The following is a 15,117-nucleotide window of genomic DNA, read 5'->3' as shown; positions in this document are numbered from 1 at the left end:
GTCTAGATGAGGGGGGGAGGCTGTCTAGGTGAGGGGGGGAGGCTGTCTAGATGAGGGGGGGAGGCTGTCTAGGTGAGGGGGGGAGGCTGTCTAGGTGTAGCCGTTTACTCAATTATTATTATCCTCACCCCGGGCCACACACCGGCTGTATACTCACACACGTTGGCTGTTTTTACACAATATGTTTGCCCGCCTGTAATGATGGAGGCCACACAGCGCCGCAAGCAGGCAGGGCAGCCAGCATCGGCGGTGCAACATTTGGCAGCCAACGTGATGCTGGTGACCTCAACTCTCCACCACCTCCTCTCCTCAACATCACCACTAACGCCAATAGCACTTCACCACTCACATCACCACAGGTATAACTAAGGCCGATATCTCAACAACACACCATCACCACAATTTCACTCCGTAACCACACCACAAACCACACCACCTCCATTCCATAACCCACAGCTAGCATACCACAACACATCCAAACCAGTGCAAGTAACAACAGTAACAACAAGAACAGGAGCAGCAGTAACAACAGTAACAAGAACAACAGGAGCAGCAGTAACAAAAAGAACAAGAGGAGCAGCAACAAGTGGACTGCCAACGCCTCGTTTAGTCGTCGCTCGCCACCAAAAAGATGCGCTTAGTGAATTGCATGCAATACTCAACGGTTTCCAAGTCGTATTTTTCCATTTTAATTTACGATTGAAAAAGAATTTTAGCGGTTTATGGGTGACCTTCGCAGCTTGAAAGTCAGAAGACTAACAAGCTGTCTACCGCTTCCTAGCTACTATAAACTTACTGGCAGATCAAAGCATAAACATCCTCCTAAGATCGGCATTTTGTGTATAGGGCGGCACTGGTGAAGGATCGTTCGAATACTAACACACCGGGAGTGACGCACTTCACCCCTCACCACGTCGCAAAGGTTACTAAACAGGTTTGTGCTCGAGTTGCCTCCCCCTCCCCCAAGACACCTCCCCCTCCCTGACAGAGCAGGGGGACAACTTCCTTCTACGGCAGGGATTTTCTCACCAGTCTTTTTGTTATCTGAATTCTTGCTTTAGGAAGAGACAGAAATGTCCGCGTTTTCTTTTTATGCCAATGCTTCATATTCTAGCTTTGATGAAACGCTTATGGAATGCACATTTTTGTGTTGGAGTCTTCAAATAATATGTGTTTACGAATTACTTTATAAAGACACTTCTCACGAATCCAGTGTCTGCAATGTTACACATTTACATTGAATTTATTACTTTATTTTTAAATATTAAAAGAAATGATTTTAAAATTTTTTTTAAATGTTAACAAAAATATAAATTTTATAAAATTATTTATTCTGACAATTGATTCATTCATTGTTTCCAACTTTGCGCAAGTGTGCACAATTTCAGATTGATTGGACAGGTAGAAGTGTGATAAATATTGATTATAAGATTTGTAGCAGACAGACGAACAAACAAGAAGTGAAGTTAAAGAAAAGTGTTGTAATAAAAACATCGAAATGCTGTCATGATTCCCAAATAATTTTATTGGACTTCCTTAAAAATATTTACAAACGGGCGCGACGACTCCTGAATCACACGAAACAATTGACGATAAATTATTTCACGTGCGTATCACAGATACGCGCCCCTGATGAGGTAATGGAGGTAATTGAGGCGTGTTGCAGGCGTATCACAGATACGCGTCAGTGACGAGGGTGTTAATGGGGGTAATTAAGGCGTTTTGCAGGCGTATCACAGATACGCGTCGTGGTAATGGAGGTAATTAAGGCGTGTTGCAGGCGTATCACAGATACGCGTCAGTGACGAGGGTGGTAATGGAGGTAATTAAGGCGTGTTGCAGGCGTATCACAGATACGCGTCAGTGACGAGGGTGGTAATGGAGGTAATTAAGACGTGTAATGCATGGGGTGCAGGTGAGCATGACGCAGCATAATGCGCGCTCGTCTTCATGTGATATGCGATCTGCGGCCCTGATGTATGCGAGGGCATGAGCCCTCAGCCGCCCTCTGGTGAGGGCCTCCCTATGTAGGGCTGCCTCATCACCCGCTGTACCCTCACCCGCTGTACCCTCACCCGCTGTACCCTCACCCGCTGTACCCTCACCTGCTGTACCCTCACCCGCTGTACCCTCACCTGCTGTACCCTCACCTGCTGTACCCTCACCTGCTGTACCCTCACCTGCTGTACCCTCACCTGCGTACCCTCACCCGCTGTACCCTCACCCGCTGTACCCTCACCTGCTGTACCCTCACCCGCTGTACCCTCACCCGCTGTACCCTCACCCGTGACAATAAGTGACGCGTTACAAGAGCAAAAGTGTATTAGTGACATTAGTACAGTGACGGCAGCAGTGACACTTCTAGTTACATGTAACTAGACACCTCTAGTTACATGTAACTAGAGGCCTCTATAGTTACATGTAATCAATAGCATCGTTTAGTAACAGATATAGTAACGAGAGGTTACATGTAACAAATAGAATGTAATTATCAAGACAAATAACACACAGCAGAACGCGCAGACCTAAGCGACATAACGCTATTACTTCGCGGCTGTAACGCAGCGTCTTGTTACGGGGGTTACGGCTGGGGGTTATGGGGCGTTACGGGGGTTGGGTGAGTTGGGGGTTATGAGGCGCTACGGGGAGGGTTATGAGGGGTTATGGGGGTTACGGGTGGGATGAGGGAGTGAAGGTGATGGGAGTGAAGGTGACGGGAGTGAAGGTGATGGGAGTGAAGGTGATGGGAGTGAAGGTGATGGGAGTGAAGGTGATGGGAGTGAAGGTGATGGGAGTGAAGGTGATGGGAGTGAAGGTGATGGGAGTGAAGGTGATGGGAGTGAAGGTGATGGGAGTGAAGGTGATGGGAGTGAAGGTGATGGGAGTGAAGGTGATGGGAGTGAAGGTGATGGGAGTGAAGGTGATGGGAGTGAAGGTGATGGGAGTGAAGGTGATGGGAGTGAAGGTGATGGGAGTGAAGGTGATGGGAGTGAAGGTGATGGGAGTGAAGGTGATGGGAGTGAAGGTGATGGGAGTGAAGGTGATGGGAGTGAAGGTGATGGGAGTGAAGGTGATGGGAGTGAAGGTGATGGGAGTGAAGGTGATGGGAGTGAAGGTGATGGGAGTGAAGGTGATGGGAGTGAAGGTGATGGGAGTGAAGGTGATGGGAGTGAAGGTGATGGGAGTGAAGGTGATGGGAGTGAAGGTGATGGGAGTGAAGGTGATGGGAGTGAAGGTGATGGGAGTGAAGGTGATGGGAGTGAAGGTGATGGGAGTGAAGGTGATGGGAGTGAAGGTGATGGGAGTGAAGGTGATGGGAGTGAAGGTGATGGGAGTGAAGGTGATGGGAGTGAAGGTGATGGGAGTGAAGGTGATGGGAGTGAAGGTGATGGGAGTGAAGGTGATGGGAGTGAAGGTGATGGGAGTGAAGGTGATGGGAGTGAAGGTGATGGGAGTGAAGGTGATGGGAGTGAANGCAGCTCCAGGTACCGCAGCTCTAGGTACCGCAGCTCCAGGTACCGCAGCTCCAGGTACCGCAGCTCTAGGTACCGCAGCTCCAGGTACCGCAGCTCCAGGTACCGCAGCTCCAGGTACCGCAGCTCTAGGTACCGCAGCTCCAGGTACCGATATTCTTAAGACTATACTATAATAATCACAAATATTCATTAAGATTATGATCGAATAATTAGCTAACAAATGAACTAGTTTATTAGTAATCAAGTACATAGTTTTAGGCAGGACGCGACAGGAGGCTCTGGCCTCGAGACGGTAACTAGCAGCGGACTATCCTAGGTGCTGGTGCTTGCACTAGGTGCAGGTGCGTGCACTAGGTGCAGGTGCGTGCACTAGGTGCAGGTGCTTGCACTAGGTGCAGGTGCGTGCACTAGGTGCAGGTGCGTGCACTAGGTGCAGGTGCTTGCACTAGGTGCAGGTGCGTGCACTAGGTGCTGGTGCGTGCACTAGGTGCAGGTGCGTGCACTAGGTGCTGGTGCGTGCACTAGGCGCTCTTAAGTGCAGAATTAGGTGCCTCTTTCGGCGTCATTAGGTGCTAGTTATGGCGCAAAATAAAGCACTATTAGTTGTAGCAAAGAACCTAGTCAAGCACCCATTTCGAAGTAAGTAGGGCCAAATATCACCTCATTAGGTGGCAGATCTTGCCTAATGAGGCGCCCAATCTGCGCACTTAGGTGACAAATTAAGCTTAATTACGTGCCTCATTAAGACTAGTAAAGGTGTTTATCTTAGAAGGCCTAAATAATAACCGAATTAAGGACCTCGTAATTAGAGTGAGCACATTAAGCGTGGTTTGATTATGCCGGCACAGCGATAGTAATGGTTAGCGCGACGACTATGATGATAATGGGCAGCAAGTAATGGTTAGCGTGACGACCATGATGATAATGGGCAGCAAGTAATGGTTAGCGTGACGACTATGATGATAATGGGCAGCAAGTAATGGTTATAGCGTGACGACTATGATGATAATGGGCAGCAAGTTATGGTTATAGCGTGACGACTATGATGATAATGGGCAGCAAGTTATGGTTAGCGCGACGACTATGATGATAATGGGCAGTAAGTAATGGTTAACTTTAAAGGAAATTTAATGGTATAATAAAGAGACAAACGAGATACCACAGAATCGCAAATGACTCCACAGCATCACAGTTTTAAAGTTAACGTAAAACGACGTAAATATTAAGAACGTCGCTTAAAAAGGCGACGTAACGTGACGTTACGGTGCCAAATCCGTCAATTTCCAGCGCACGACTGAAGTTGCCGTCAGTTTATTTAATCAATGAAATATTGTCTTTCATCCAAGAAAATATCCCTTTCTTCATTCATTAGACTGCATGGGAACTCTATTGATGATTTTCAAATTTAATTAACACGTTACAAAGACCTCGCATGTGTTGTCCAGTGTAGTATACACTAATGAAAATGCTGTAAGTGAACATGCAATCCTACGGATGCATGAAGACATTCTTCAGCCGAGATAATAATTCTGGTGATAGTTTGGCTTAGGTTCTTAAATTGATCGTGTCACGTTTATGTACAGTAATCACGTGCACGTGTCACCTAGGAACAGAATGGCTACGGAAGAGTTGACGTACGCGTGTGGCCGGCAAAACTTTCAAGCAAAACGCGACTCAAAGCCGCACAACACTTCGCCGCAAACACACCGAACCAAATTTAGAGTCGCGTCAGCGTCCGATTACCAGAAGCTGGGCGGCGCCTAATTTGGACGGTGAAACGCCCGCGATTTTTAACACTGTGGTCCCGACGTCAAAAAACTCATGTAAGATCATGACTAAAAAAACACGTGTATATATTATCAGTCAAAAACTATGTAGTTTATTTAAGCAGTCTAGTTTATCGGTTCTAGTATACGTGCTCGTACAAATTCATAGCTCTAATTTTGCCATGGAAATAAGAAAACGTGGTAAATTAATCGATAATCTTTATCGATTCTTCCAAATTCTTCGCTAAATTCACAGAAAGGGTATTTTCCATCAAATAATATTTCCATCAACTGGAGATCCTGCATCAGGATATGAAGATGGCAATAAGATCCTTCTAAGTTAATAAGAAGGGAAGTCCTGGCGGTTGCGTTGAATTCTCAAGCTTAAGGTTCTGAACAATCCTAGTCTTTTGATTTCTGAAGAGTAAATACCAACACTTGGATAAATGTGCAGACACATTGTCTGCACGGCCATACTGGGTCTGCACGGCCATAAGTGCATACATTGTCTGCACGGCCATAAGTGCATCAAAATTTGGACAAAGTCCTATTCATTTTGTAAGTGTAACGCCGCCATCGTCAGATTTTCGTGTATAGAAGAAGCGGCTCGTAACACGCATTTCAGCGGCTGATGACACGTATTTCAGCGGCTCATAATACGCATTTCAGCGGCTCATAACACGCATTTCAGCGGCTCGTAACACGCATTTCAGCGGCTCATAACACATATTCAAACTTGCCCCCCCCCCCCTGGACATAGACAAAGTTTTTTCGTCGTGTTTGGCATTTGATATTCGTAAATATATATAAATAATTAGTTAAATTATAATTAAAGTTACAATAAGAGGACAAATTCAGATCTGCGTCTCAAGGGGGGACTGGCCGAATCACATGGCCGTGGTCTGGGGGAGCTTCTTGACAGGGGACTTGATGAGAGCGGGGGAGACCGTCCCCCCTTTGACGGGGGACTTGACCAGAGCGGGGGACACCGTGCCCCCCTTGACAGGTGGCTTCTTGACAGGGGACTTGACCAGTGCTGGGGATACGGTCCCCTTGACGTGGGGGCCTTTCTTGACGGGGGACTTGTAGCTTGGGGGAGTATTGGCTTTCTGTAGGATCTTCTTGAGATGGGGGGAGTGGGGCGAGAGTGGTGACCCACGGGGGGAGATCCTAGGGGACCCGCTGCTGTAGTTGGGCTTGCTGATGTTGAGGGTTGTGGGCGGGTGAGGGGGTTGAGTGGGCGGTGAGTGGGCTGGAGAGCGGGACGAGCTTCTGGTCATACTGCTGGGGGACTTCTTGGGGCTGGACTTGGGGGAGCCGTGGTGGGCAGGGGGCGGGGGGAGGACGGGGATGTGGGCGGCGATGAGAGACTTGATCTCCTGGAACTCCCGCAGCAGCGGCTCCTGGGGGGGACGGGGGGACGGGGGTTAGTGGTACCAGGGGTGGTATCAGTGGGTGAACCAACGCAATCACACCCACCCAGTGGTCCACACCACATGACCCACCTAGTGGTCCACCACACCTTGTAGTCCCCCTGACCCACCTTGTGGTCCCCCTGACCCACCTTGTGGTCCTCCACCTTGTGGTCCCCCTGACCCACCTTGTGGTCCCCCTGACCCACCTTGAGGTCCACCTCACCTTGTGGTCCCCCTGACCCGCCTTGTGGTCCCTCAACTTGTGGTCCCCCTGACCCACCTTGTGGTCCCCCTGACCCACCTTGTGGTCCCTCAACTTGTGGTCCCCCAGACTCACCTTTTGGTCCCCCTGACCCACCTTGTGGTCCCCCTGACCCACCTTGTGGTCCCCCTGACCCACCTGTCCCCCTGACCCACCTTGTGGTCTGTCTCTTATACACATCTAGATGTGTATAAGAGACAGGTGCAGGTGCGTGCATCTGGTGCAGTGTCATGCATGCAGGTGCACACCTATCACATGTGCTTGCATGTGACATTTTAAGACAATTTAATACAGTTTAGGACAGTTTAAGNCGCACCTTGTGGTCCCCTCACCTTGTGGTCCCCCTCACCTTGTGGTCCCCTCACCTTGTGGTCCCCCAACCTTGTGGTCCCCTCACCTTGTGGTCCCCTCAGTTTGTGGTCCCCCTCACCTTATGGTCCCCCTCACCTTGTGGTCCCCTCACCTTGTGGTCCCCTCACCTTGTGGTCCACGAGATCGTCTATGCGGGCCCCCAGTTTGGCGCGCAGGTAGAAGTGATGGAAGATCTTGCCGTCCCAGAACGCCCAGGGCACGGCCTAAAAAAATTTGGTTACGGCTAAAAGCCTAAAAAAAATGATTATGGCTAGAAGTGCGAAAAAATTGCATTTTTTCGTGGTACGTGCACTATGCAAATTACTCCCAGCCCGCCGGGGAAATCATTATTAAACATTAAATTCATTGAAATTAATTTAATACAAATTCATGTGTTGCTTATTAAATATATACAAAAATTTCTCATGACTCAAGTTCTTGTAAATGAAGGTGAATAAATACAATAAAAAATGATATATTTAATTACATGCTAGCCTCTTAACGCGTGTCAGGGGCGGAAGATGCTGAATATCTAGGCGCTCTAGTCACGCCACATCTAGGCACACTAGGCACGCCACATCTAGGCACTTATACACATCTAGATGTGTATAAGAGACAGGGGTTATGTTTATCTGCCATGTTACTCACCCAGCGGGTTATGTTTATCTGCCAGGATGTTACTCACCCAGCAGGTTATGTTTATCTGCCAGGATGTTACTCACCCAGTGGGTTTTGTTTATCTGCCAGGATGTTACTCACCCAGTGGGTTATGTTTATCTGCCAGGATGTTGACTGCACAGCCCCCAGCAAAGAAGGCAGAGGCAGACTTGACGTAGTTGTTGCAGTCTGCCACCTTCATGGCCCCGGCTTCCATCAGCTGTAAGCCATATTATCCTTTGAAAAATTGCATTTACATTCGTAATGAAATAAAGGTTTTGTATTTAATTATGTTAATCTGGTACAATAAAAATGGCTTTGATGTCATGATAATCTACATCATTCAGCACAACATTTCCCAGCAACATCACAAGGAAGCACTTGCGCTTAACTTTAGGCTTTACTAATATTGTGTTCAAGGAGAGTTAAATCCTGCCTGAATTATAATGTGAATAATCATTGAAATAAAATTTACAACCTTGCTAGTTCTACCATTAATAAATATCAATTAATTTATTTAGCTAAATAGAATTGATATTTTCATGACAATCAGACCCTGGAGATGGGGATGACCCAGCCGCCCATGGAGGCCACAGAGGGGAAGCAGGCAGTGACGTTACGCAGGCTGTAGAGGCCGGAGTAGCCGCTGAGGGTGCCACGCTTCACCACAGCCACCGAGTAGAAGTCACTCTCTCCATCTGTACAAAACCAGCAAGTGTGATTACTCAAGTAAATATTATAATTTATTTGATTCACCATGGAACAATTGAAAACAGGTGCCATAGATCAGTAATACCAAGCTTTATATTCATCGCAACCCACAGGTTATGAATATGTCTGATTTTTACCTTGGTACATACTGCAAGTATATGCTATTGTGCATACACCTGCTATATCCACCTCAGTACACAGTGAAATCCTCTAGACAGATATATTCCTCTGACACTCACCTTGGTACACATTCTTCATGATAGGCACCAGCGAATGGTAGCGCCCGCCCAGGAATATTTCATTGGCGTCAAGAGACACAATGTCTGCTTTGTTGTTGTCAATTGTCTGCATGCACTCATCATGATGATTTTTCTGCAGCATTTGGATGGCATATTAGCTTAAAAATTAATCTATTACATATTTTAGAAAATTTGAGACTAGTATGTTTGAAACGAAACTGTAAACATCAAATGGCTATTTGATGGCATTTCTGCTATGGTACTTGTCCTGTCAGAATATTACTCTGGACCTGAACACTGATTGTTAGCAATTGATTTTTAAGGTAAGAAGATAGAAAAAAAGGTTAGATTTAAAAAGTAAAATTAAATTCTGAAATTTCAATTAAATTTACATTCCATCAAAGATAAACAAGAAGAATTCACAGTCTGGCAATAAAAAGAATTTATCATACTTGCTGATAATGTTACAGTCAGCTTTGTTGTGTGCTTGGTTTACACAGACAATAGCACCATGTCCACTTTATAGTGGAGAAATCCAAAAACGAAATGAAGGTTTGATTATTGAATCATCAAATGAAACAATATGTATATCATTCACAATAATATTTCAAGATGATAACTGAGAATTTGCACATTAATGCATAAGGATAAGAGCAAGAATGCAGCTGACTCACCTCGATACACTGGAGGGTGGTGTGGGTGGTGGCAAATGCAATGTAGTCATCGGCAATTGCAGCTGCCAGAGCCGTACACTTGGCATACTCTGCGTTGCTCACCGTGCACCACCGCACTGGAGATCGGCTTGTTCCTTCCACACCTGCACAGACCAGCATCATTAAATTTTATTTGAAGTTTATATCCTTAGAATTAAAGTTAACATAAGCATAATGAATGTCAAGAATTAAAGAGTTTCTTGAAGCTACCTAATCTTTACATATCTAAACAGCCAATCTTCATGAGAACAGAATCACATCTAACATTCTTATTGTTACATGCCTGCCTTTATAAAGGTTTTAACCTTTAAAATACCCATAACAATACCTCTAACAACATATTATTTATGATACATCTTAAACATATACCTATCCTAACTCAATCAGACCATATCGATATTTTAGATCAATGTGGAGTAAAATGAACTGCAAATACTATAGATAAATTTAAATAAAAAAGCCACCCAGACACATTTTCAAGTACTGTTACAGAAGATTCTAATTGAAACTTGTTGATAATATGCTTAGCAGGAGGTGACAGCTGAAGAAAATTCTGAAAATCTCCTCATAGTGATAGCTGAAAATTTTTTGAATCAGAGAAGCCATCAAATTTATGGTACTCCTTTACATATATCTTCAATGTAAAAGATCACTTTAACAATGAAGCAATTTATTCCTAATTTTTTCCATTTATGTTACAAATTTGATAGGAAGCAGACAAGTTTGTCTCACCTGCTGGAAACCGAAGGAAACAATATTTATCAAACACTAGTAAATTTTGTACACATGTATCTCAAATAAGTAATTGTTCACAATTAGCATCCAAAAATTACATACATATACTACAGTTATATATGTACATGAAGATGTCCCCCACCTCCAACACATAATTTGCACAGATAAAATGAAATCATCATAAAAATGAGAGTACACAGCCATGGAAAAGACCAAGAATAAAAGATTACCTTGAATGCACAGCCAGCAGAGCAGAGGTAAAATTAACTTCATCATGAGCAGCATTCTAGGTGAGTACTCAACAACAAATGCTATAAACTCCCTACTGCTGTTTGATGGACAGCTTTCCTATGAACATTTGAGGCAAGAAATAAAAAACATAACAGTTAAGAACTAAATAATTATCTGAAACATAAAATTTTATGTTAGATTAAATAGGTAATAGTTTTTAAATTGTTGTAAGCCAAACAACCTTTTTCTTGCTTTTAGTTTTGCATATTTGGCACAACCATAGATCCAGGAAAATAAAAATATTTAGTTAAAGGGATAATTTGTTAATATATACATTTTATCAAAATTATTCTGAGCCTATAAGACATGTTCATTCCAATATTTTTATAATCAAATGATAAAAATGCAAACATGTCCAATTCAGCACATAAATTTGGACTACATTATCACAGGATACCAGAACAAATGTTCAACTTGATGTTTGAAGGCAGCCAGTGCTGCCAGTCAGATTAGAGGCTCAGGGGGCATCACATGAATCTTGAGCTATATAGACCAGGCTCTTTACCTATATGGTCCAGGGCTCCAGGCTCTTTACCTATATGGTCCAGGGCTCCAGGCTCTTTACCTATATGGTCTGTCTCTTATACACATCTAGATGTGTATAAGAGACAGGGTCTACCCCCTGCAGCAGTAGATCACCTGGTCTACCCCCTGCAGCAGTAGATCACCTGGTCTACCCCCTGCAGCAGTAGATCGTAGAACTGCACCAGGGCGCAGTCCTCCCACTGCGTTGGCTCGATCAAGGTTCGATCGCTGGACTCATCCACAGGTCGATCGTTGATCGTTTTATCGACGTTTGCTTGCGGCACAATTATCGCTGGATCGCCCTTGGCTAGATCACTTCCATCGACGGGATCGCAGAGCTTGAGGACAAACTTGAAAATTTTGATGGTGAGAATTTGCAGGATTTTTTTAGCCAGGTTTTGTAATCTGGGATTCGGCAGCGCCGGGGTCCCAAAGGCGGCACCTATGAGGGCAAGACAGAGCTCGACAGGTGCCTCTACGCTGGCACTCTTGGTGGCACTGCCATGCATTTGTAGTGATAGAAAAGTGGCACTTTTGGTGTCACTGCCGTCAATTCTTAGTGGTGGACAAGTGGCACTCTTTGTGGCAGTGCCATGCATCTGTAGTGGCGTAGTGGCACTGCCCTTCGCAATGGCATGCTGATGTCCCTGAGTGCCAGCAGGAACAGGCAGCGCCGTGATGGTCGTAAGGACCTCCTGCAGCAGAGACTTGGTCACGCTCGGGTGCTGTGGTAAACTGCAATGTAAGAATAGGCGTATAAACTTTTACTGTACTGAAGACTTAAAAATAATAAATTTTTTAAATAAATAAAATAAAAAATAAAAAATAAACCTCTAGTGTACTGAAAGCTTAAAAAGCTCAAACAATGTAGTACACAATAAATTAAAGCACTCTTGAAAAAACGTTTATCCTGCAAGAAACTAGGCTTTAGAGCATGACAATTGAGATAAAGTATAAGAAATAGAAAAAAGCTTTCAAGAAGTCTTCGACTAAATAATAAATGAACGGAATAAATATACAGAAATAAGATGAAACGGTCTTATTCAGCTGTTCTCCAATGTGAGAACAGCAACATCAATAAAGACATTCATTTAAATCGGTCAAAAAAAAACTAAACTAGCAAAATTGCAACAACTATGCAAAAATATAAGTACAACTATGCAAAAATATAAGCAGAAATATCAAAATGAATGCAAAAAAAAATGGGAAACATACACGAGCAAGAATGAATAAATTTAAACACGGAAATAACGAGCGTAAGACCAGACTCTGACCAGCTGCTGATGGCCGTCCAGCTCGTGAGCCCCAGCCCCACCAGCCTGTGCAGGGCGGGGAGGGGGAGCGCCAGCAGGGGGGTGCCCGCGTGTGGGGTGGTCAGTGTCGCGGCGTCCGCCGTCGTCGGAGGACGTATGCGCGCCAGCGCTTCCAGGCTCATAAGGCACCTGGGCCATAGAGAACGATGCTCGAAACAATGCAATATAATATCCAATATAGCAATAAAATTAGGATGTTTCGTAAAAAGAGACGGCAGAAAAGAGTACATGAGTGCCTTACAGCACAGCAATACTTCGAAAGATAAATGACGTACGGCAAAATAAAATAAAAATTAATAAATGAAGAGTCAAAATCGACATCGGTGGGGCAAAATCTGATTAAGACATGACACAGGTGGACAAACTGAGTGAATAAGAACTATAATAAGTACGATATACTAATAAGTACGATATAAATCAATGATATATACCTACATAACAATCACACACAAAATATAAATTCTAAGCACAAAAAATATAAGAATTACTCGTGCAGAGGTTGCTGCCGGGCATGACATTCCTGCAGACGATGCAGCAGCTGCTGCATCTGCAGGCCTGCAGCATCAGGCTGCCGCTGCAGCGTCTGCTCGCACACGCGTAACCTTCACACACCACAAACTCAATTTAATTAACTTTAATTTAATTAAAATTGAAATTTTTAATTTCATTTAATTTAATTAACCATTATTAACTATTAATTTACCATTAAACAGCCATTAATTTTCAAATTAAATAAAATTATTAATTAAATCACTATTAAATCAAACCTCCATTAACCATTAATTAACCATTAAAAAAATTTAAGAGGTAATCAAATCAATTTTTTAGTGGAAGAATAAATAAAAAGTATTAAATTTCACGACTGATAGCACTGTCTTCTAAAATATTTCTGAGTTAGTTTAGTTGATATTTGCTGGCCAGCACCCACCTGGCAGTAGCGTCGCCTCGTAGGCATGTCTCCAGCATCAGCTCCTGCCCAACACAAACAACGTGCATGATGACAACGTGCATGATGACGACATGCATGATGACGACATGGATGATGACGACATGCATGATGACAACATGCATGATGACGACATGAATGATCTCAACATGAATGATGATATGAATGATGACGACATGAATGATGACGACATGCATGATGACAATATGAATGATCTCAACATGAATGATGACATGCATGATGACGACATGCATGATGACGACATGCATGATGACGACATGCATGATGACGACATGCATGATGACGACATGCATGATGACGACATGCATGATCTCAACATGAATGATGATATGAATGATGACGACATGGATGATGATGACATGGATGATGACGACATGGATGATGACGACATGGATGATGACGACATGAATGATGACGACATGAATGATGATGACATGAATGATGCCGACATGAATGATGACAACATACATGTCACAACATGACTGCAACATGCATGATCAAAACATGTTGGCCATATTTCATATGAAATGTCAGCCATTACACTCCAAAGAACGGTCCACACTGTGGCCCCTGAGACCTGCACATTATCGCGAAACCTGCGCTCGCATGTACAGGTTGGGGCCGCAGGTCTCACCCTGTCGTCCAGACTTCCCACTCCCATTCCTCAGGAAGAACTCCCATGCTCCCTCAGATCCCCCTCACCTCCCTGAGCAGCACCGCCTCCTCAGGGAGCCCTCCCATGCTCCCTCCCCCAGATCCTCTCACCTACCTAAGCAGCACCGCCCCTTCAGGAAGCTCTCCCATGCTCCCCCAGATCCCCCTCATCTCCCTGAGCAGCACCGCCTCCTCAGGGAGCCCTCCCATGCTCCCCCAGATCCTCTCACCTACCTAAGCAGCACCGCCCCTTCAGGAAGCTCTCCCATGCTCCCCCAGATCCCCCTCATCTCCCTGAGCAGCACCGCCTCCTCAGGGAGCCCTCCCATGCTCCCCCAGATCCCCCTCACCTCCCTAAGCAGCACCGCCCCCTCAGGAAGCCCTGTCTCTTATACACATCTAGATGTGTATAAGAGACAGCCCTAAGCAGCACCGCCCCCTCAGGAAGTCCTCCCATGCTCCCCCAGAGCCCCCTCACCTCCCTGAGCAGCACCGCCCCCTGCAGGTTCTGGTCCACCAGCCTTTTGAAGGCCTCCGTCAGTAGGTCAGGCGTGCCCTCCTCCCGCCCCCATGCCAGGTCCTCCATCGCGTCTGCGGGCAACGACGTTTCGTTGTTGATTTTAAATCTATTAGGTAATTTTTAATTAGAATTTAAATCTATTTATTGCCGCTCTACTAATTACTACTACTATTTTCACTACTACCAGTAACTAATATTTTTATGAATCAGTTCAAGTGTAAATAATTTATACATTTCATTGTGAATATCTTGAATACATTAAAATTAAATAGGAATGAACCACTTACCGAATAGTCTATTTCGAATGCATGGATGTTATGCGGCGTGTCCCACAATATTTTCTTTACAAACTCACTCAAAATAAGTCACGAGATACAGATCTTCTCGGGCTTTAGTGCTTAAGTGAAGTAAATACTGAGGTGGCTAGAATCTTCATCAACAATGGGAAAAAATTTGCACCAAGAATCTGTGGCAATACGTTTTCACTAATAATTTTAATGACAAATGTCTTATAGCTTTAGA

The 15,117-nt window shown here is 44.6% G+C and overlaps 3 protein-coding genes across 3 annotated transcripts in view; all 3 read right to left on the bottom strand.

Moving 5' to 3' along the window:
- LOC108673266 overlaps nt 1-916 on the bottom strand; it is a gene marked incomplete at its 3' end in the record, with an annotated part of 9,872 nt that extends 8,956 nt beyond the window's left edge. The window contains 1 exon segment of the mRNA XM_018161070.2: nt 797-916. Coding sequence (XP_018016559.1) covers nt 797-835 — 39 coding nt within the window.
- A 5,103-nt stretch (nt 917-6,019) lies between these two features.
- LOC108673222 lies at nt 6,020-10,730 on the bottom strand. The gene is made up of 8 exons (XM_018161017.2): nt 10,556-10,730; nt 9,552-9,694; nt 8,878-9,010; nt 8,483-8,625; nt 8,030-8,147; nt 7,837-7,868; nt 7,399-7,494; nt 6,020-6,645 (listed from the first exon to the last, which is right to left on the bottom strand). Exons 1-8 carry the CDS (start codon nt 10,608-10,610, stop codon nt 6,130-6,132), a joined length of 1,236 nt encoding a protein of 411 aa, XP_018016506.1. The 5' UTR covers nt 10,611-10,730; the 3' UTR covers nt 6,020-6,129.
- A 510-nt stretch (nt 10,731-11,240) lies between these two features.
- LOC108673213 lies at nt 11,241-15,117 on the bottom strand. The gene is made up of 6 exons (XM_047880028.1): nt 14,883-15,117; nt 14,554-14,666; nt 13,383-13,426; nt 12,943-13,056; nt 12,416-12,583; nt 11,241-11,876 (listed from the first exon to the last, which is right to left on the bottom strand). The coding sequence occupies exons 2-6, from the start codon at nt 14,659-14,661 to the stop codon at nt 11,261-11,263; spliced, it is 1,050 nt and encodes a 349-aa protein (XP_047735984.1). The 5' UTR covers nt 14,662-14,666; nt 14,883-15,117; the 3' UTR covers nt 11,241-11,260.

Source organism: Hyalella azteca, unplaced genomic scaffold (genome assembly GCF_000764305.2).
Source record: "Hyalella azteca isolate HAZT.00-mixed unplaced genomic scaffold, Hazt_2.0.2 contig456, whole genome shotgun sequence".
Taxonomy (NCBI): Eukaryota; Metazoa; Arthropoda; class Malacostraca; order Amphipoda; family Hyalellidae; genus Hyalella; species Hyalella azteca.
The sequence above is the reverse complement of the archived record's forward strand: the minus strand, read 5'-3'. Positions and strand labels throughout refer to the sequence as shown.